Raw genomic sequence first — 21,653 nt, 5'->3', positions numbered from 1 at the left:
ATTATTCCCCCCTAAAGAGTGTAGTGCACTACTTTTGACCAGGGTGTCTATGTCTATGGCTGCATCACAATGGCACCCCATCCCTATATAGCGCACTACTTTTGACCAGAGCCCCTTGGGTAATAGGGTGCCATTTGGGACACACATTTGTCTAGCGCACTCTTTGTTACCTGAGTGAAGATGGGGCGGTCCAGGGGGTCAGTACGCCAACAGCTGTACATGATCTCATACCTGGTGGGCAGACAGTGGGACAGGAGAAGGATTAAGGCCATTTCTATGTAAAAGGTTACATGAGCACCAACATGTGAAGTTCATAGGAGCATGTCAAATTGGGTGTCAAAGGAAAGCTAAGAGTCTATATTTTTGTTGTTGAAATTAAGGCATACAGTCGTGGCCAAAAGTTTTGAGAATGACACAAATATTAATTTCCACAAAGTTTGCTGCTTCATTGTCTTTAGATATTTTTGTCAGATGTTACTATGGAATACTGAAGTATAATTACAAGCATTTAATACATATCAAAGGCTTTTGACAATTACATGAAGTTGATGCAGAGAGTCAATATTTGCAGTGTTGACCCTTCTTTTTCAAGACCTCTGCAATCCACCTTGACATGCTGTAAATTAACTTCTGGGCCACATTTGTGACTGGTGGCAGCCCTTTTTTACATAATCAAAGCTTGGAGTTTGTCAGAATTTGTGGGTTTTTGTTTGTCCACCCGCCTCGTGAGGATTGACCACAAGTTCTCAATAGGATTAAGGTCTGGGGAGTTTCCTGGCCATGGACCCAAAATATCAATGTTTTCTTCCCTGAGTCACTTAGTTATCACTTTTGCCTTATGTCAAGGTGCTCCATCATGCTGAAAAAGGCATTGTTCGTCACCAAACTGTTCCTGGATGGTTGGGAGAAGTTGCTCTCGGAGGATGTGTTGGTACCATTCTTTATTCATGGCTGTGTCCTTAGGCAAAATTGTGAGTGAGCCCACTCCCCTTGGCTGAGAAGCAACCCCACACATGAATGGTCTCAGGATGCTTTACTGTTGGCATGACACAGGACTGATGGTAGCGCTCACCTTGTCTTATCCGGACAAGCTATTTTCCGCATGCCCCAAACAATCGGAAAGGGGATTCATCAGAGAAAATGACTTCACCCCAGTCCTCAGCAGTCCAATCCCTGTATCTTTTGCAGAATATCAGTCTGTCCCTGATGTTTTTCCTGGAGAGAAGTGGCTTCACTGCTGCCCTTCTTGACACCAGGTCATCCTCCAAAAGTCTTTGCCTCACAGTGCATGCAGATGCAATCACACCTACCTGCTGCCATTCATGAGCAAGCTCTGTACTGGTGGTGCCCCGATCCCGCAGCTGAATCAACTTTAGGAGATGGTCCTGGAGCTTGCTGGACTTTCTTGGGTGCCCTGAAGCCTTCTTCACAACAATTGAACAGCTCTCCTTGAACTTCTTGATGATCCAATAAATGGTTGATATAGGTGCAATCTTACTGGCAGCAATATCCTTGCCTGTGAAGCCCTTTTTGTGCAAAGCAATGATGATGGCATGTGTTTCCTTGCAGGTAACCATGGTTAACAGAGGAAGAACAATGATTCCAAGCACCACCCTCCTTATGAAGCTTTCAGTCTGTTATTCGAACTCAATCAGCATGACAGAGTGATCTCCAGACTTGTCCTCGTCAACACACACCTGTGTTAACAAGAGAATCACTGACATGTCAGCTGGTCCTTTTGTGGCAGGGCTGAAATGCAGGGGAAATGTTTTTTGGGGATTCCGTTCATTTGCATGGAAAAGAGGGACTTTGCAATTAATATTATCACTCTTCATAACATTCTGGAGTATATGCAAATTGCCATCATACAAACTGAGGCAGCAGACTGAAAATTAATATTTGTGTCATTCTCAAAACTTTTGAACATGACTATACAGTAAAGGAAAGTAGAGTGTAGCTCAGTACAGTAATAATAATAATTGATTGGATTTATATTGCGCTTTTCTACCAACTGCGGTTCTCAAAGCGCTTTACATAGTAGGGGGAAACTCACCTCATCCCCCACCAATGTACCCCTTCCTCACACCTCCCCCGCAAAAAAAGCCTTTTGTGAACACTCCTACTAAGCTATATGGAATTGTTTTAAGAAGGTCATACCAAGGACCAGTTTGCTATTTGATTTAGAATTTGAATACCCTTTAAAAAAAACAATAATAATAATGTTTGGGCTTACAGCTATTAGCCCATACATGCGCATTGAATAACAGATTCACTACACAGACAGTCCCTCGAAAAGTATAAAAGAAGTCCCCCAAAAAATGTACAGGAAGTTTGTTCTTAAGTGTCTATCCTATATTTGAGAGATATAAGAAAGATCAGGAGAAAAAAAATAGTATGTTCTGGAATTATTATTATTTTATTTTTTTACATGCATTTAACCCCTTATTTTTGGCACTAAACAGTCTCCATACTTCCATACTTCTATTAATTGGACCTTCAGATGAGTAGTGTGAGGCCTGTGGACATCCTAGAGCAAAACATGTACGTGTTCATATAACATGTCTCACCTTTACACAGAGGGTTCATATTAGTGTGTAGCCCAAACTGTTTGGATGCTACAGACAGAAGTTGGCAGATCGGCTGTACCGACTTCAGACGAGTCCCAAGACGCGTGTGGGGGGGTCGTAGAGCAAAAACAGCCAAACCGTTCCAACGCTACAGTTGATTTTGTTAGAAAACAGATTTTCGGGATGTGTCATGGTCTGACAAACACCACTGTAGCTCTGTCACCTTTCACCACAGATGTGGAAATGCTACAAAGGCGGAGGCAGTAGATTGAGACACATACAATGCAAAAGAAAACAGAAAACTGTAGTATAAACGGACAGATTTTTATTGGGATTTTTGTATTATGCTATTAGATTTCCACCCGCGCATGGACATCATCCTTAGGGGGTCTTAAGATGAATGCACAAACTGTCAGTCGCTTGGTATAAGAGCACCTGCTAAATGACTCAAATGTAAATATGTAAATCATTCAAACGTTGTCTGTTTTGTGTCTTAATAAACCACTGGGGAGAGTTGCAGACATGACTTCTTCAGTTGGTCTATATTGTTCTGGCTGTATCATAGTGTTCCTTAGCCTGGTCCTAGATCTGTTTGTGCTGTATGGTCAATATTAATTGACAATGACCTTATATGTTGACAACACAGCACAAACAGCTCTGGGACCAGGATACATGTTCCTATCCACGAAAGCCCAAACCATGTAGACAGAAGAATAAACACTCACAGTTCATCTAGGCAGTCAGTTGGCTGCTTCAGCCTGTGGCCCTCCAGTAGGTAGTCATAAATCTCATGGTTCTGGATGCCAGGGTACGGCGTCATGCCCCGCGTCGATATCTCCCACACGGTCACACCAAACGCCCACTGCAAGAAGACACACAATTATATTCTCACACACACACCACACGTATATGTACAATGAGGGAAAAAAGTATTTGATTCCCTGCTGATTTTGTACGTTTGCCCGCTGACAAAGAAATTATCAGTCTATAATTTTAATGGTAGGTTGATTTGAACAATGAGAGACAGAATAACAATGAAAAAAATCCAGAAAAACGCATGTCAAAAATGTTATACATTGATTTGCATTTTAATGAGGGAAATAAGTATTTGACCTCTCTGCAAAACATGACTTAGTACTTTGTGGCAAAACCCTTGTTGGCAATCACAGAGGTCAGATGTTTCTTGTAGTTGGCCACCAGGTTTGCACACATCCCAGGAGGGATTTTGTCCCACTCCTCTTTGCAGATCTTCTCCAAGTCATTAAGGTTTCGAGGCTGACGTTTGGCAACTCGAACCTTCAGCTCACTCCACAGATTTTCTATGGGATTAAGGTCTGGAGACTGGCTAGGCCACTCCAGGACTTTAATGTGCTTCTTCTTGAGCCACTCTTTTGTTGCCTTGGCCATGTGTTTTGAGTTATTTTCATGCTGGAATACCCACCCACAACCCATTTTCAATGCCCTGGCTGAGGGAAGGAGGTTCAGACCCAAGATTTGACGGAACATGGCCCCGTCCATTGTCCCTTTGATGCGGTGAAGTTATCCTGTCCCCTTAGCAGAAAAACACCCCCAAAGCATGTTTCCACCTCCATGTTTGACGGTGGGGGTGGTGTTCTTGGGGTCATAGGCAGCATTCCTCCTCCTCCAAACACGGCAAGTTGAGTTGATGCCAAAGAGCTCCATTTTGGTCTCATCTGACCACAACACTTTCACCCAGTTGTCCTCTGAATCATTCAGATGTTCATTGGCAAACTTCAGACGGGCATGTATTTATGTTTTCTTGAGCAGGGGGACCTCACGGGCGCTGCAGGATTTCAGTACTTCACGGCGTAGTGTGTTACCAATTGTTTTCTTGGTGACTATGGTCCCACCTGCCTTGAGATCATTGACAAGATCCTCCTGTGTAGTTCTGGGCTGATTCCTCACCGTTCTCATGATCATTGCAACTCCACGAGGTGAGATCTTGCATGGAGCCCCAGGCCGAGGGAGATTGACAGTTCTTTTGTGTTTCTTCCATTTGCCAATAATCGCATCAACTGTTGTCACCTTCTCACCGACCTGCTTGGCGATGGTCTTGTAGCCCATTCCAGCCTTGTGTAGGTCTACAATCTTGTCCCTGACATCCTTGGAGAGCTCTTTGGTCTTGGCCATGGTGGAGAGTTTGGAATCTGATTGATTGCTTCTGTGGACAGGTGTCTTTTATACAGGTAACAAACTGACATTAGGAGCTCTCCCTTTAAGAGTGTGCTCCTAATCTCAGCTCGTTACCTGTATAAAAAGACACCTGGGAGCCAGAAATCTTTCTGATTGAGAGGGGGTCAAATACTTATTTCCCTCATTAAAATGCAAATCAATGTATAACATTTTTGACATGCGTTTTTCTGGATTTGTTTGTTGTTATTCTGTCTCTCATTGTTCAAATAAACCTACCATTAAAATTATAGACTGATCATTTCTTTGTCAGTGGGCAAACGTACAAAATCAGCAGGGGATCAAATACTTTTTTCCCTAGGTGTATAAAAGTAAAAATTGAGAATTACACATGCAATATTTGGTTTTGGGTTACAAGGTTATGCTAGCTACCACTAAAATACCATGTTACACACCATGTTACATGCTGTTTATTCTGGTGAGAACTCTGTTAAGCTACCCAAGGACTTTGCAATGACCAGAGCTGTGGCTGTGGGCTGAACTTCACAGGCTGGCTGATTCATATTTTCAGAAAGGGAACTGGTCAGAAAGGGAACTGGTCAGAAAGGGAACTGGTCAGAAAGGGAACTGGTCAGAAAGGGAACTGGTCAGAAAGGGAACTGGTCAGAAAGGGAACTGGTCAGAAAGGGAACTGGTCAGAAAGGGAACTGGTCAGAAAGGGAACTGGTCAGAAAGGGAACTGGTTAGTGGAATAACAGTACATGTTCTTTCTCTCTGACACAATTACATGTATTCCCACCATCAGTAAAGGATTGAACGATGTGAAACGAACAGATGGGAGCTCTCTCAGTCCTTCCTTATCACATCACTGTGTGTGTGTGTGTGTGTGTGTGTGTGTGTGTGTGTGTGTGTGTGTGTGTGTGTGTGTGTGTGTGTGTGTGCATGAGTGTGTGGGAGGGGCTCCTTACCACATCACTCTTTACAGTGAAGACTCTGTCGGCCAGGCTCTCCACTGCAATCCATTTCACAGGCATCTTCGCTATCCTGCCCTGTCTGTAGTAATCACCACTGTAGATCTTCTTAGACAAGCCGAAGTCTGCCACACACACCGTCATGTCATCATGCAGCCTGTAGGACCAGATCAACCAACCAATCAATACAACTTACTAGAAACAGATCAAAGTTGACTAGTCAGGATAAGCATTTGGCACTTATAAAAAAAAAGTCAGGAGCAATGTGTTTACATAACAATGAAACGTTGGTAATATGGTGGACAGTAACAGTGAGTTTGGTAATATGGTGGACAGTAACAGTGAGTTTGGTAATATGGTGGACAGTAACAGTGAGTTTGGTAATATGGTGGACAGTAACAGTGAGTTTGGTAATATGGTGGACAGTAACAGTGAGTTTGGTAATATGGTGGACAGTAACAGTGAGTTTGGTAATATGGTGGACAGTAACAGTGAGTTTGGTAATATGGTGGACAGGAACAGTGAGTTTGGTAATATGGTGGACAGTAACAGTGAGTTTGGTAATATGGTGGACAGGAACAGTGAGTTTGGTAATATGGTGGACAGGAACAGTGAGTTTCTACTTGAATAAGTTGCCAGATAAGACCACAGCCATATCAAGGCGGTCATCATGGTGAGATGCGATGACATCTACATCTACATTACATCTTTACATTGTGACAAAGTGTTTACATCTTTACATTGTGACAAAGTGTTTACATCTTTACATTGTGACAAAGTGTTTACATCTTTACATTGTAATAGTGTTTACATGAATAATTAACATAGTGTTTACATCTTTACATTGTGACAAAGTGTTTACATCCTTACATTGTAATAGTGTTTACATGAATAATTAACATAGTGATTACATCTTTACATTGTAATAGTGTTTACATGAATAATTAACATAGTGATTACATCTTTACATTGTGACAAAGTGTTTACATCTTTACATTGTGACAAAGTGTTTACATCCTTACATTGTGACAAAGTGTTTACATCTTTACATTGTGATAGTGTTTACATGAATAATTAACATAGTGATTACATCTTTACATTGTGACAAAGTGTTTACATCTTTACATTGTGACATAGTGATTACATCTTTACATTGTGATAAAGTGTTTACATTAAGCATTAACATAGTGATTACATCTTTACATTGTGATAGTGTTTACATGAATAATTAACATAGTGATTACATCTTTACATTGTGACAAAGTGTTTACATTAAGCATTAACATAGTGATTACATCTTTACATTGTGACAAGGTTCAGGTCAGAGCTGTACTGTATATACAGTATGTACATGTAACTGCCAAAAATAAAGGAAACACTTGAGTAAATTAGGGATACAAAGTATAATGAAAGCAGGTGTTTCTACACAGGTGTGGTTCCTGAGTTAATTATGCAATTAACCTCGTATCATGCTTAGGGTCTCAATACAGTGGCTATTTTAGCATGTTAATCTTGGTGGGGCAAACTCCCAAAAAGTTTTGAGATGCATGCCAGCAAAGCCACTACACAACACAACGATACATTAACTGAACTATAACGGTGACAAACAGTGCCCACCAACTGTTAGGGCCTACATAAAGCTGTCCCAACAGCAGAGTCCCGACACCTTACCACTTACCACTGCTACGTCAGCAGAGCCTTGTAAGGCAATGAAACACTTCATTCAGTCTCATTTACTGCCTTAAAAAAAACATAGATGATATGGTTGACTTGCTTAAACAAATCTGGTTTCTACTGACATTTGAGATGTACAAACTATGGTATAAGGGGACGATGAGCGGATAAGAGACAATCAGTAATTTCAATTAAGACATTCATGAGAGAGCTAGGATGGACGTAGTCAATATAACTATTTGTTCAGCGGCATAATTCAGAACATGGGCCGTTCTTACAATATTCTCCCGGTATACCAAGTCAGAACCATAGAAAGAATAAAGGGAGCATGTAAGCAGACAATGAAAGCTCTTACAATATTCAATGATGACATTTCTTTAAAACAGGCTATAGGCTACATGTACACCACTAAGTCAGAACAGACTAAATTATTAGGGTGATGCACAGCTTACTATACAACATACACTCAGTACTACTTTCTTAGCTACAGTATAAATATCTCCCTGGCATATTACATCATTTATGCAGCAGCATATAATACATTTTTGGACCTTGTGCTTTTCTCACTTAAACAGGAAGGTGGAGCGGCGGTCCTTCGTGTGCACATTTTGTCATCAACTGCATCATCAAATTCTGGCATTCTCTGGATTTATGGTGCTTTCAAGACAATTGGGAACTTGGTATAAAACAAGGTTGAATCATGACATTAGCGATTTTCAGGTCAGAGCTCTAGAAAAGAGGCCAGAGTTCCAAGTTGGGATTCCAAGTTGGATGACCATTCAAAACATATTTTCCCTGTTGGAGCTAGTTTTTGTCCAGAGTTCACATTTGTCTTGAACTCACTGAAGTCTGAGATTTCCCAGTTCCCAGTTTCCCATTGTTTTGAGCGTGGCAGAAGACATGCTGGTTTGACAGCATGGCCAATGTTGAATGTTTATCCTTTCAAGCTTGCAAAAGATACCCTTAAACCCAGACTTGGACCACACCTCCACTCCACTGAATAACAGACTAGTGATTGCTTTGCAATGCTAGCAGATAGCCACTGATTCCTTCCAAACCACTCATCGTTGAATTTTTGATTTCCAACTTGTTGTGTAATTTGTATGAGCCCCATGTATTGATCTGTCTGTAAAAAATGTCCAAAAAAAATCTATAATAAAAATCTATAATTTTGCTTCATATGACAAGGATTGAAAAGGATTTCCCAGTAGATTGTCGACTTGATTCATGATGATGACTGCTTGCTTGCTAGCTAGCTAAGACTTTGAAAGTATGATGTTGACATGTCTTAATCAGAGATACTTTAGATATCACGTGATTTGACAACATTTTATCTGTGGCCAATGACCTTGAGCCTTCTTGGATGGGCACACAGTAGATGTCCGAACTGACTTGCCAAAAGTATAATTTGTCAACAAGAAATTTGCGGAGTGGTTGAAAAACGAGTTTAATGACTCCGACCTAAGTGTATGTACAGTTGAAGTCGGAAATTTACATACACTTAGGTTGGAGTCATTAAACCTCAATATCTTGTTAACAAACTATAGTTTTGGCAAGTCGGTTAGGACATGTACTGTGTGCTTGACACAAGTAATTTTTTACAATTTTTTTGGGACAATTTTTACAGACAGATTAATTCACTGTATCACAATTCCAGTGGGGCAGAAGTTTACATACACTAAGTTGACTGTGCCTTTAGCCTTTAAACAGCTTGGAAATTTCCAGAAAATTGTCATAGTCTATCAGCAGCTTCTAAAGCTAACTGACATCATTTGAGTCAATTGGAGCTGTATCTGTGGATGTATTTCAAGGCCTACCTTCAAACTCAGTTTCTCTTTGCTTGACATCATTGGAAAATCAAAAGAAATCAGCCAAGACATAAGAAAAAACAATTGGAGACCTCCACAAGTCTGGTTCATCCTCGGGATCAATTTCCAAACGCCTGAAGGTACCACGTTCATCTGTACAAACAATAGTATGCAAGTATAAACACCATGGGACCATGCAGCCGTCATACCGCTCAGGAAGGAGACGTGTTCTGTCTCTTAGAGATGAACGTACTTTGGTGCGAAAAGTGCAAATCAATCCCAGAACAACAGCACAGGACCTTGTGAAGATGCTGGAGGAAACAGGTACAAAATTATCTATATCCACAGTAACACGGGGGTGGCAGCATTATGTTGTGGGGGTGATTTGCTGCAGGGGGGACTGGTGCACTTAACAAAATAGATGGCATCATGAGGTGGAAAATTATGTGGATATATTGAAGCAACATCTCAAGACATCAGTCACGAAGTTAAAGCTTGGATGCAAATGGTCTTCCAAATGGACAATAACACCAAACATATTTCCAAAGTTGTGGCAAAATAGCTTGCTGACAACAATGTCAAGGTATTGGAGTGACCATCACAAAGCCCTGACCTCAATCCCATAGAAAATTTGTGGGCAGAACTGAAAAAAGTTTCTTCAAGTGCAGACGCAAAAACCATCAAGTGCTATGACGAAACTGTCTCTCATGAGGACTGCCACAGGAAAGGAAGACCCAGAGTGACCTGGCCTCCACAATCACCCAACCTCAACCCAATTGAGATGGTTTGGGATGAGTTGGACCAGAGAGTGAAGGAAAAGCAGCCAACAAGTGCTCAGCATATGTTGGAACTCCTTCAAGACTGTTGGAAAAGCATTCCAGGTGAAGCTGGTTGAGAGAATGTCAAGAGTGTGCAAAGCTGTCATCAAGGGAAAGGGTGGCTACTTCGAAGAATCTCAAATGTAAATATATTTTGATGTGTTTAACACTTTTTGGTTACTAAACTCAGCAAAAAAAAGAAACGTCCCTTTTCAGGACCCTGCCTTTCAAAGATAATTCGTAAAAATCCAAATAACTTTACAGATCTTCATTGTAAAGAGTTTAAACACTGTTTCCCATGCTTGTGCAATGAACAATGAACATGCACCGCTGGAACGGTCTTTAAGACACTAACAGTTTACAGATGGTAGGCAATTAAGGTCACAGTTATGAAAACTTAGGACACTAAAGAGGCTTTTCTACTGACTCTGAAAAACACCAAAAGGAAGATGTCCGGGGTCCCTACTCATCTGCATGAATGTGCCTAAGGCATGGTGCAAGGAGGCATGAGGACTGCAGATGTGGCCAGAGCAAAAAATTGAAATGGCCGTACTGTGAGATGCCTAAGACAGCGCTACAGAGAGCGCACAATCCCTACATCAGTGCTCAGACTGTCCGCAATAGGTTGAGAGAGGCTGGACTGAGGGCTTGTAGACCTGTTGTAAGGCAGGTCCTCACCAGACATCACCGGCCACAACGTCACCTATGGGCACAAACCAACCGTCGCTGGACCAAATCAAATCAAATTTATTTATATAGCCCTTCGTACATCAGCTGATATCTCAAAGTGCTGTACAGAAACCCAGCCTAAAACCCCAAATAGCAAGCAATGCAGTTGTAGAAGCACGGTGGCTAGGAAAAACTCCCTAGAAAGGCCAAAACCTAGGAAGAAACCTAGAGAGGAACCAGGCTATGTGGGGTGGCCTGTCCTCTTCTGGCTGTGCCGGGTGGAGATTATAACAGAACATGGCCAAGATGTTCAAATGTTCATAAATGATCAGCATGTTCGAATAATAAGAAGGCAGAACAGTTGAAACTGGAGCAGCAGCACGGCCAGGTGGACTGGGGACAGCAAGGTGTCATCATGTCAGGTAATCCTGGGGCTTGGTCCTAGGGCTCAGGTCCTCCGAGAGAGAGAAGGAGAGAATTAGAGAACGCACACTTAGATTCACACGGGACACCGAATAGGACAGGAGAAGTACTCCAGATATAACAAACTGACCCTAGCCCCCCGACACATAAACTACTGCAGCATAAATACTGGAGGCTGAGACAGGACAGGACTGGCAAAAAGTGCTCTTCACTGATGAGTTGCCGTTTTGTCTCACCAGGGGTGATGGTCGGATTTGCGTTTATCGTCGAAGGAATGAGCGTTACACCGAGGCCTGTACTCTGGAGCGGGATCGATTTGGAGGTGGAGGGTCCGTCATGGTCTGGGGTGGTGTGTCCCAGCATCATTGGACTGAGCCTGTTGTCATTGCATCTCAACACTGTGCGTTACAGTGAAAACATCCTACTCCCTCATGTGGTACCCTTCCTGCAGGCTCATCCTGACATGACCCTCCAGCATGACAATGCCACCAGCCATACTGCTCGTTCTGTGCGTGATTTCCTACAAGACAGGAATGTCAGTGTTCTGCCATGGCAAGTTTGAGCAAGTTTGGGATCTGTTGGATTGGAGGGTCAGAGCTAGGGCCATTCCCCCCAGAAATGTCCGGGAACTTGCAGGTGCCTTGGTGGAAGAGTGTGGTAACATCTCACAGCAAGAACTGGCAAATCTGGTTCAGTCCATGAGGAGATGCAATGCAGTACTTAATGCAGCTGGTGGCCACACCAGATACTGACTATGACTTTTGATTTTGACCCCCCCTTGGTTCAAGGATAGATTATTCAATTTCTGTTAGTCACATGTATGTGGCACCTGTTCAGTTTATGTCTCAGTTGTTGAATCTTATGTTCATACAAATATTTACACGTTAGGTTTGCTGAAAATAAACGCAGTTGACAGTGAGAGGACGTTTCTTTTTTTGCTGAGTTTACATGATTCCATATGTGTAATTTCTTAGTTTTGATGTCTTCACTATTATTCTAAAATATAGAAAACAGTAAAAATAAAGAAAAACCCTTGAATGAGTAGGTGTGTTCAAACTTTTGACTGGTACTGTGTATATATACATATTTATTTATCACACACACACACACACACACGTTTGGGCTCACTCAGAAATGTCCTTGTTTTTTAAATAAAAGCACTTTTCTTGTCCATTAAAATAACATCAAATTGATCAGAAATACAGTGTAGACCTTTTTAATGTCGCTGTAGCTGGAAATGACAGATTTTTTATGGAATGTCTACATAGGTGTACAGAGGCCCATTATCAGCAACCATCACTCCTGTGTTCCAATGGCACGTTGTGTTAACTAATCCAAGTTTATCATTTTAAAAGGCTAATTGATTATTAGAAAATCTTACCACAGCTGAAAACTGTTGTCCTGATTACAAAAGCAATAGAACTGGCCTTCTTTAGACTAGTTATGTATCTGGAGCATCAACATTTGTGGGTTCGATCACAGGCTCAAAATAACCAGAAACAAATAACTTTCTTCTGAAACTTGTCAGTCTATTCTTGTTCTGAGAAATGAAGGCTATTCCATGCAAGAAATTGCCAAGAAACTGAAGATCTCATACAACGCTTTGTACTACTCCCTGCACAGAACAGCGCAAACTGGCCCTAACCAGAATAGAAAGAGGAGTGGGAAGCCCCACTGCACACCTGAGCAAGATGGCAAGTACATTAAGAGTGTCTAGTTTGAGAAACAGACGCCTCACAGGTCCTCAACTGGCAGCTTCATTAAATACTGTAGTACCCGCAAAACACCAGTCTCAACGTCAACAATTAAGAGGCGACTCCAGGATGCTGGCCTTCTCGGCAGAGTTCCTCTGTCCAGTGTCTGTGTTATTTTGTCCATCTTAATCTTTTCATTTTATTGGCCAGTCTGAGATATGGCTTTTTCTTTGTCTAGAAGGCCAGCATTCTGGAGTCGCCTCTTCACTGTTGACTTCAAAAACAAGGACATTTCTAAGTAACTCTAGAATATATATATATATATATATATATATATATATTTTATCTATATATATATATATATATATATATATATATATATATATATATAATATATATATATATATAAAGATAAAGTATATATAGATAAAGATAAAGATATATAGATAAAGATATATATATAAGGATATATAGATAAAGATATATATATAGATATATATATATAGATATAGATATATAGATATATAGATATATAGATTGCAGGTATATATATATATATATATATAGATATATATATATAGATATATATATATATGTTTCATGGGAAATGTAAACTGACATGCAGTTGCGTGCAGCCAAGTCGCGGTGGAGGAAGTTCTGTCCACTGAGGTATTCCATCCCCATGGCGATGTCAATCATAAACTTCAGGAGCGTCTGAGTGGGCAGGAACTGAGAGAAGAAGAAGTCATTACAATGTCATTAACCATATTCAGTAAACACAGCATTTTTTCCAATGTGGTCCTCAGAAAGCATCGGACAGCTCACCAATGGACTGTCTCCGAGGCGTGAGCGCAGCAGGAAGCTGTGGAGGTCTCCATATCTCATGAAGGGCAGGATAACCATGGGCTTGGGGAAGTGACCAGACCTCGCCTCCAGACAAACACCTGGCAGGAGCAGGTCAATGGAATAGCAGGTTTATACCTAATAATAACGTGTTTACAGGTTTTTTGCATTATTTGTAACTTATTTTGTACATAATGTTTCTGCCACCACCTTACGGCAAAAAAGAGCTTCTGGATATCAGGACAGCGATCACTTACCTCGGACTAGACAAATATTTTTTCTTCAATATGCAGGACGCACAGGAAATACTTCGAACACCCGACAAGGCCAACATCCTTGTTGTTGGCAAGAGGAAGAGACGCAGGTCCAGATGACACAGAGAGGGATGCCACGTAAGGATCCGCGGAAGGTGAGTGGGAAAGCTGCCATTACCATCAATATTTTGCTCGCCAAGGTACAATCATTGGACAATAAATTAGACGAGGTACGATCACAAATATCCTCCCAATGGGACATCAAAAACTGTAACATCTTATGTTTCACGGAATCGTGGCTGAATTATGACATGGATATTCAGCTAGCGGGATATACGCTGCACTGGCTAGATAGAACAGCACACTCAGGTAAGACGAGGGGGGGGCGGTCTGTGCATATTTGTAAACAACAGCTGGTGCACGAATTCTAATGAAGTCTCTAGATTTTGCTCGCATGAAGTAGAGTACCTTATGATAAACTGTAGACCACACTATTTGCCAGGAGTGTTTTCATCTAAACTTTTCGTGGCTGTTTATTTACCACCACAGATGGATGCTGGCACTAAGGCTCCACTCAGTCAGCTGTATAAGGAAATAAGCAAACATAAAACCACTCACCCAGAGGCGGAGCTCCTAGTGGCCGGAGACTTTAATGCAGGTAAACTTAAATCAGTTTGACCTAATTTCTATCAACATGTTAAATGCACAACCAGAGGGAAAACAATTCTAGATCACCTGTATTCCACACACAGACACACATACAAAGCTCTCCCTCGCCCTCCATGTGGTAAATCTGACCACAACTCTATCCTCCTGATTCCTGCTTACAAGCAAAAATTAAAGCAGGAAGCACCAGTGACTCGGTCTATAAAAAAAGTGGTCAGATGAAGCAGATGCTAAACTACAGGACTGTTTTGCTAGCACAGACAGGAACATGTTCCGGGATTCTTCCAATGGCATTGAGGAGCACACCACATCAGTCACTGGCTTTATCAATAAGTGCATCGAGGACGTTGACCCCACAGTGACTGTACGTACATACCCCAACAAGAAGCCATGGATTACAGGTAACATTCGCACTGAGCTAAAGGGTAGAGCTGCCGCTTTCAAGGAGCGGGACTCTAACTCAGAAGCTTATAAGAAATCCAGCTATGCACTCCACACTGCCCTTTCCCACCTGGACAAAAGGAACACCTACATGAGAATTCACTGACTACAGCTCAGCGTTCAACACCATAGTACCCACAAAGCTCATCACTAAGCTGAGAATCCTGGGACTAAACACCTCCCTCTGCAACTAGATCCTGGACTTCCTGACAGGCCGGCCCCAGGTGGTGAGTGTAGGTAGCAACACATCTGCAGTGCTGATCCTCAACAGGGGTGCGTGCTCAGTCCCCTCCTGTACTCCCTGTTCACCCCTGACTGCTGGCCAGGCACAACTCCAACAACATTATTAAGTTTGCAGACGACACAACAGTGGCCTGATCACCGACAACGACGAGACAGCCTATAGGGAGGAGGTCAGAGACCTGGCCGGGTGGTGCCAGAATAACAACCTATCCCTCAACGCAACTAAGACTAAGGAGATGATTGTGGACTACAGGAAAAGGAGGACCGAGCCACCCCCATTCTCATCGACAGGGCTGTAGTGGAGCAGGTTGAGAGCTTCAAGTTCCTTGGTGTCCACATCACTAACAAACTAGAATGCTCCAAACACACCAAGACAGTCGTGAAGAGGGCACGACAAAGCCTATTCCGCCTATTTACAAGGATCCTCAAAAGGTTCTACAGCTGTAACATCGAGAACATCCTGACTGGTTGCATCACTGCCTGGTACGGCAACTGCTCTGCCTCTGACCGCAAGGCACTACAGAGGGTATTGCGTACGGCCCAGTACATCACTGGGGCTAAGCTGCCTGCGATCCATGACCTCTACACCAGGCGGTGTCAGAGGAAGGCCCCAAAAATTGTCAAAGACCCCAGCCAGCCCAGTCATAGACTGTTCTCTCTACTACCGCATGGCAAGCGGTACCAGAGCGCCAAGTCTAGGACCCAAAGGCTCCTTAACAGATTTTACCCCCAAGCCATAAGACTCTTGAACAGGTAATCAAATGGCTACCCAGACTATTTGCATTGTGTGTGTGTCCCCCAACCCCCTCTTTTACGCTGCTGCTTCTCTCTATTTATCATATATGAATAGTCACTTTAACTATACATTCATGTACATACTACCTCAATTAGCCCAACTAACCGGTACCCCCACACATTGGCTACCCGGACTATCTGCATTGTGTCCCGCCACCCGCCAACCCCTCTTTTACACTACTGCTACTCTCTGTTTATCATATATGCATAGTCACTTTAAACCATATCTACTGTACATATACAAACTACCTCAATTTAGTCCGACTAACCGGTGCCTGTATGTAGCCTCGCTACTGTATATAGCCTCGCTACTGTATATAGCCTCGCTACTGTATATAGCCTCGCTACTGTATATAGCCTCACTACTGTATATAGCCTCGCTACTGTTATTTTTCACTGTCTTTTTACTGTTGTTTTTATTTCTTTATCTATTATTCACCTAATACCTATTCTTTAGCCTGTAAGTAAGCATTTCACTTTAAGGTCTACAGCTGTTGTATTTGGCACACGTTACAAATAAACTTTGATTTGATTTGATACAAGTAATTTGTCTTCAATGGACCAGGAATGAGCCGGATGGCCTATGATGACAGCAGAGAAGACCTACAGTACCTTGCAGCCTGATGACATTAGGGTGGTCAAAGTCCTTCATGAAGGCAGCCTCATTCAGGAACTCCTCTATTTCCCTCTGGGAGAAGTTATCCACTAGAAAACAAAGAGGAAATTAATACAAATTGTATTTGCTATTTACTCTGGTCTTAGATCTGTTTGCGCGGGCTTGCCAACTCTTGGAAAACACTTCATGAACTACATAGTTATACAGCCCAACAGATCTGGGACCAGGCTGTGGAATTAATCAACCATCTAGGATAAAGAAGGAGAAAAAACCTCTGGATCTGACCTAAATGACATCGTCAGATTAAGATAAACTGATAGTGGTTGAAGAAACTCACGTTTCATGGTCTTCACAGCCACTTTCTCAGACGCTCCGTCAGGTTGTTTCAGACGTCCCTCCACCACAGAGCCAAATTCACCTATTCAATAAAAAAATTAAAATGTGCTACTATAGAGGTAACCCGTCAGAAATACCTCTAAATTTCCAGTAGCAACAAAGAAATGGCATATGATTGAGAAAATGTTTTATTTGACCTACTTTATAATATACATTTTATAATTTAAAAGAGGCTAATCATTTTGTGTAATAAGATATCAAATTAATGCCATCCTCACCCTCTCCCAGAACCTTCCCGATGGAAAGCAGATTTCTCATAATCATGAAGTCCTGTAGTTTGGCTTGGAGCTCTCCACTCACACCCAGGTTACCAACTATAAAAGGAAAATATAGCTCATATTGGTATTATTGGGCTGTGGATATAGATATAAAACAATTATCCACTTTAAATTATGGAGAAGATAAAGTATAGAGCAGAGTAGAACATTTATTAACATACGTGTGATTTCAATGGCTGATCGGTTGTAGGACCTCTGGGGCCTGTACTGGACGATGGGTGGAAGCTTCTCTGCCCTTCCAAACATCTGACTGGAGTGGGCGCCAGAGAGACACAAGTTACTAACATGAAGTAGAAAAAACGTTAAGGGAGAATCTCAATTGCATTTCCTTGATTCCTCGCATTGTCTCCTTCTCAAAACCCGTTACTCTTACTTTGTTTCGTCCAGAATTGCTTTGGTCAAAAGTAGTGTACTATATAGGGAATAGGGTGCCATTTGGAATGCAGACAGAGTGAGTCACGAACTCACTAAGGTTAACAAGAGCTTGCCTCCGAGTTAGTTTAGGTTAAGGTTAGATGGAGAATTCATCTAGAAGCAGGAAGCTAGCTCTATGACCTGATGTTTTCCTGCCTCTGAGGGATGAGAGGTTGTTTGCTAGTTTTGGCGCGTAACACATTCTTATCTGTATATCCTGAATGGCAACACTGAGTCACCTCTAACTTCATACATTCCAGAACAGAGACAGCAGAAATTACAGGATATTGAGTTGTTTTGATGTTGAGAAAAGGAGAGGAGTGGGTTATTTTGATGTTGAGTGGAGTGGGTCATTTTGGTGGAGTGGAGAGGAAAGGAAAAGAGTGGAATGGAGAGAGTTGTTTTGGTGTTGTGGAGTGGATTGATTTGGTGTTGAGGAGAGGAGTGGAGAGGGTTATTTTGTGGAGTGGAGAGGAAAGGAGTGGAGTGGATTGTTTTAGTGTTGAGGAGAGGAGCGGACAAGAGTGGAGTGGAGTGGAGTGGAGTGGGGGGGTGGAGTGGACAAGAGGGGAGAGGAGTGGAGTGGACAAGAGGGGAGAGGAGAGGAAAAGAAGGGAGAGGAGTGGAGGGGAGTGAAGTGGACAAGAGGGGAGAGTAGAGGAGAGGAGTGGAAAAGCAGGGAGAGGAGAGGAGTGGAGTAGAGAGGAGGGGAGTGAAGTGGACAAGAGGGGAGAGTAGAGGAGAGGAGTGGAAAAGCGGGGAGAGGAGAGGAGTGGAGTAGAGAGGGGGAGTGGACAAGAGGGGAGAGTAGAGGAGAGGAGTGGAAAAGCGGGGAGAGGAGAGGAGTAGAGAGGGGGAGTGGAAAAGAGGGGAGAGGAGAGGAGTGGAAAAGCAGGGAGAGGAGAGGAGTAGAGAGGGGGAGTGGAAAAGAGGGGAGAGGAGAGGAGTGGAAAAGCGGGGAGAGGAGAGGAGTAGAGAGGGGGAGTGGAAAAGAGGGGAGAGGAGAGGAGTGGAAAAGCAGGGAGAGGAGAGGAAAAGAAGGGAGAGGAGAGGAGTGGAGGGGAGTGAAGTGGACAAGAGGGGAGAGGAGAGGAGTGGAGTAGAGAGGGGGAGTGGACAAGAGGGGAGAGTAGAGGAGAGGGAGTGGAAAAGCGGGGAGAGGAGAGGAGTAGAGAGGGGGAGTGGAAAAGAGGGGAGAGGAGAGGAGAGGAAAAGAAGGGAGAGGAGGGAGTGAAGTGGACAAGAGGGGAGAGGAGAGGAGTGGAGTAGAGAGGAGGGGAGTGGAAAAGAGGGGAGAGGAGAGGAGTGGACAAGAGTGCAGAATAGAGGGAAGGAGTGTAGAGGACTGGAAAAAAGGGGAGAGAGAGTGTTGTTTTGGTTTTTCTTTTCAACACAGTTGGACTACCTCTGTCATCAGTAGTAAGACCAGCGATGGTTGTGTTCATTAGGCACCAACCGGAAGAAAACAGAATGAAACAGGGACGGACTACTGGGCTTGTTCAATGAGAAAAGCCCATTTTCATTTTCTGTTGCAAAACATTAGAAAATTCCATAGTCTGCCCAAACTAACACCACCCAGATCTCACTGCTGAGTTAGTCCAGCTGTTTCAGTCTGTTTTCTTCCATTTGGTGCCTAATGAGCATGACCCATTCAGTACAATCTTGGCAACCATTACCTCAGGTGCAGTTGTTGTGTGTAATTAAGAGGAAACCAGGCATCCAAATATACTGAGTAACTGTATCCCTGCCTACAACCATTTCCACTACGAGTGACCAATACACCGTTTCCCCTCAGCAACTCCAGGGATCAAAATACCGAGTAACTTCTACTCCTGCTGCAACAGCCAAATCGGGTTTCCTGATCATGAAACTGAGTGAAGAAAACTGCCAAGAAACAATTACAGAGGAAGGAACCCTGCGCCTACACTGTAGTACAGTGTACACCTTCTTGTACATCATGATACAATTACGACTTTAATATGTGAAGAAGCATACAAACGTACCCAAAGCGTGTGTCTAGTATCTGGCCTCTCATGCAGATAGCAGCCCAGAATACTAGCAGCAGGAGACAGAAGCCACACACCACCCCTAGTACAATGTACACAGAGTCTGATCCTCTGGTGTTTGGACTGGAGGAGGGAAACAGGAGCCAACCTGGAACACAACAGGCAATCAATCAAATCAAAGTATGGTTGATTTATAGAACAGAACACAGCATTGTACAGCGTAGAATATAATGTAGATTAGATAGAGAAACATCCTCCTCATTCTCCCAGGCTGTACTCTGAAAGTGTTCTCTTTAATTACAATAATTACAATCTGTGTCTTAAGTGTCCCAGTTGAGGAGCTGTAGCAGTGATTAAAATCAACACACCATTTAAACGGAGGATATTCCAAACAGTAAGGAGAAGTATGAGCCCTGTATTGTATTGAACTCTTGTATTGCCCATTTTACAATGTTTATTGTCTTGCAACAGCAGCAAGACAGTGCACTGCTTCTGAATGCATATGTATGGGTTATGAACTCCTTATGTAGTGCAGACTACTCACTGCTCTCTGGTACAAAGATCCTAACCGGTGGACTGAGCAAGCCACGCCCAGCCTGAGTAACGGCAGCTACCTGAACACTGTATGTAGTGTTGAACTCCTGTAGGGCCACAGCGGCAGTGTTGGAGGAGCTGTGGATCTGAGGAATACAACATCATGGTTATATTCAGCAGTTTACAATCAGAAATCGGGGTTGTATTCAGCAGTTTAGATCGGGGTTTCTCAAACGGACCTATTCCATGAACTCATTCCACTAATTAAGTCATCAAACCTTTGATTATTGGAATCAGATGTGTAGCGCTAGGGCAAAAACTACAATGTGCACCCCTTTGGGTACCTAGGACCAAAATTAAGAAACACTAATATATCTACAGTACCAGTCAAAAGTTTGGACACACCTATTTTTGACTATTTTCTACATTGTAGAATAATTGTGAAGACAGCAAAACTATGAAATAACACATATGGAATCATGTAATAACCAAAGATATGTTGAATAAAAATATATTTTAGATTCTTCAAAGTAGCCACCCTTTGCCTTGATGACAGCTTTGCACACTCTTGGCATTATCTCAACCAGCTTCATGAGGTAGTCACCTGGAATGCATTTCAATTAACAGGTGTGCCTTGTTAAAAGTTAATTTGTGGAAATCCTATCCTTCTTAATGTGTTTGAGCTAATCAGTTGTGTTGTGACAAGATAGAGGTGGTATACAGAAGATAGCCCTATTTGGTAAAAATACCAAGTGCATATTATGGCAAGAACAGCTCAAATAAGCAAAGAGAAATGACAGTCCATCATTACTTAAGACATGAAGGTCAGTCAATACGGATTTCAAGTGCAGACGCAAAAACAATCAAGCACTATGATGAAACTGTCTGTCATGAGGACCGCCACAGGAAAGGAAGACCCATAGTTACCTCTGCTGCAGAGGACAAGTTCATTAGAGTTAAATGCACCTCAGATTGCAGGCCAAATAAATGCTCCACAGAGTTGAAGTAACAGACACATCTCAACATCAACTGTTCAGAGGAGACATGAATCAGGCCTGAATGGTCGAATTGCTGCAAAGAAACCACTACTAAAAAGACATCAAGAAGAGACTTGCTTTTTCCATATAACACGAGCAATGAACGTTAGACCAGTGGAAATCTGTCCTTTGGTGCCATGAGCTCAAATGTTTAGATTTTTGGCCTTTGTGAGACGCAGACCAGGTGAACGGCAGTGGAGGCTCCTCAGAGGAGGAAGGGGAGGATAATCCTCCTCTGTGAATTTCATAAAATAAAAAAATGGTAAAACATTTAAAAAGTTACAATTTTTAGATAAAACTACAGTAAATATAATCATGTCACAAAATAATCACGTCACCAATTTTGCAAAGAAAG

At 42.5% G+C, this 21,653-nt stretch overlaps 1 protein-coding gene across 3 annotated transcripts in view; it reads right to left on the bottom strand.

The window, feature by feature from the left end:
• Positions 1-21,653, bottom strand: part of LOC112260089 (tyrosine-protein kinase Mer-like) — a 58,959-nt gene that overhangs the window by 1,960 nt on the left and 35,346 nt on the right. For 2 of the 3 annotated variants that reach the window (XM_042327375.1, XM_042327378.1), the window contains exons 10-20: positions 20,272-20,407; positions 19,725-19,875; positions 17,469-17,557; positions 17,248-17,343; positions 16,971-17,051; positions 16,630-16,722; positions 13,601-13,719; positions 13,395-13,504; positions 5,687-5,846; positions 3,293-3,429; positions 171-231 (exon numbers count right to left, since the gene is read on the bottom strand). In XM_042327375.1, the coding sequence (XP_042183309.1) occupies positions 171-231; positions 3,293-3,429; positions 5,687-5,846; positions 13,395-13,504; positions 13,601-13,719; positions 16,630-16,722; positions 16,971-17,051; positions 17,248-17,343; positions 17,469-17,557; positions 19,725-19,875; positions 20,272-20,407 (1,233 nt within the window). The remainder of the gene's footprint in view (positions 1-170; positions 232-3,292; positions 3,430-5,686; positions 5,847-13,394; positions 13,505-13,600; positions 13,720-16,629; positions 16,723-16,970; positions 17,052-17,247; positions 17,344-17,468; positions 17,558-19,724; positions 19,876-20,271; positions 20,408-21,653) is intronic. The other variant, XM_042327377.1, reaches the window with a different exon arrangement.

Source organism: Oncorhynchus tshawytscha, linkage group LG01 (genome assembly GCF_018296145.1).
Source record: "Oncorhynchus tshawytscha isolate Ot180627B linkage group LG01, Otsh_v2.0, whole genome shotgun sequence".
In the NCBI taxonomy this organism is placed as follows: Eukaryota; Metazoa; Chordata; class Actinopteri; order Salmoniformes; family Salmonidae; genus Oncorhynchus; species Oncorhynchus tshawytscha.
The sequence above is the reverse complement of the archived record's forward strand: the minus strand, read 5'-3'. Positions and strand labels throughout refer to the sequence as shown.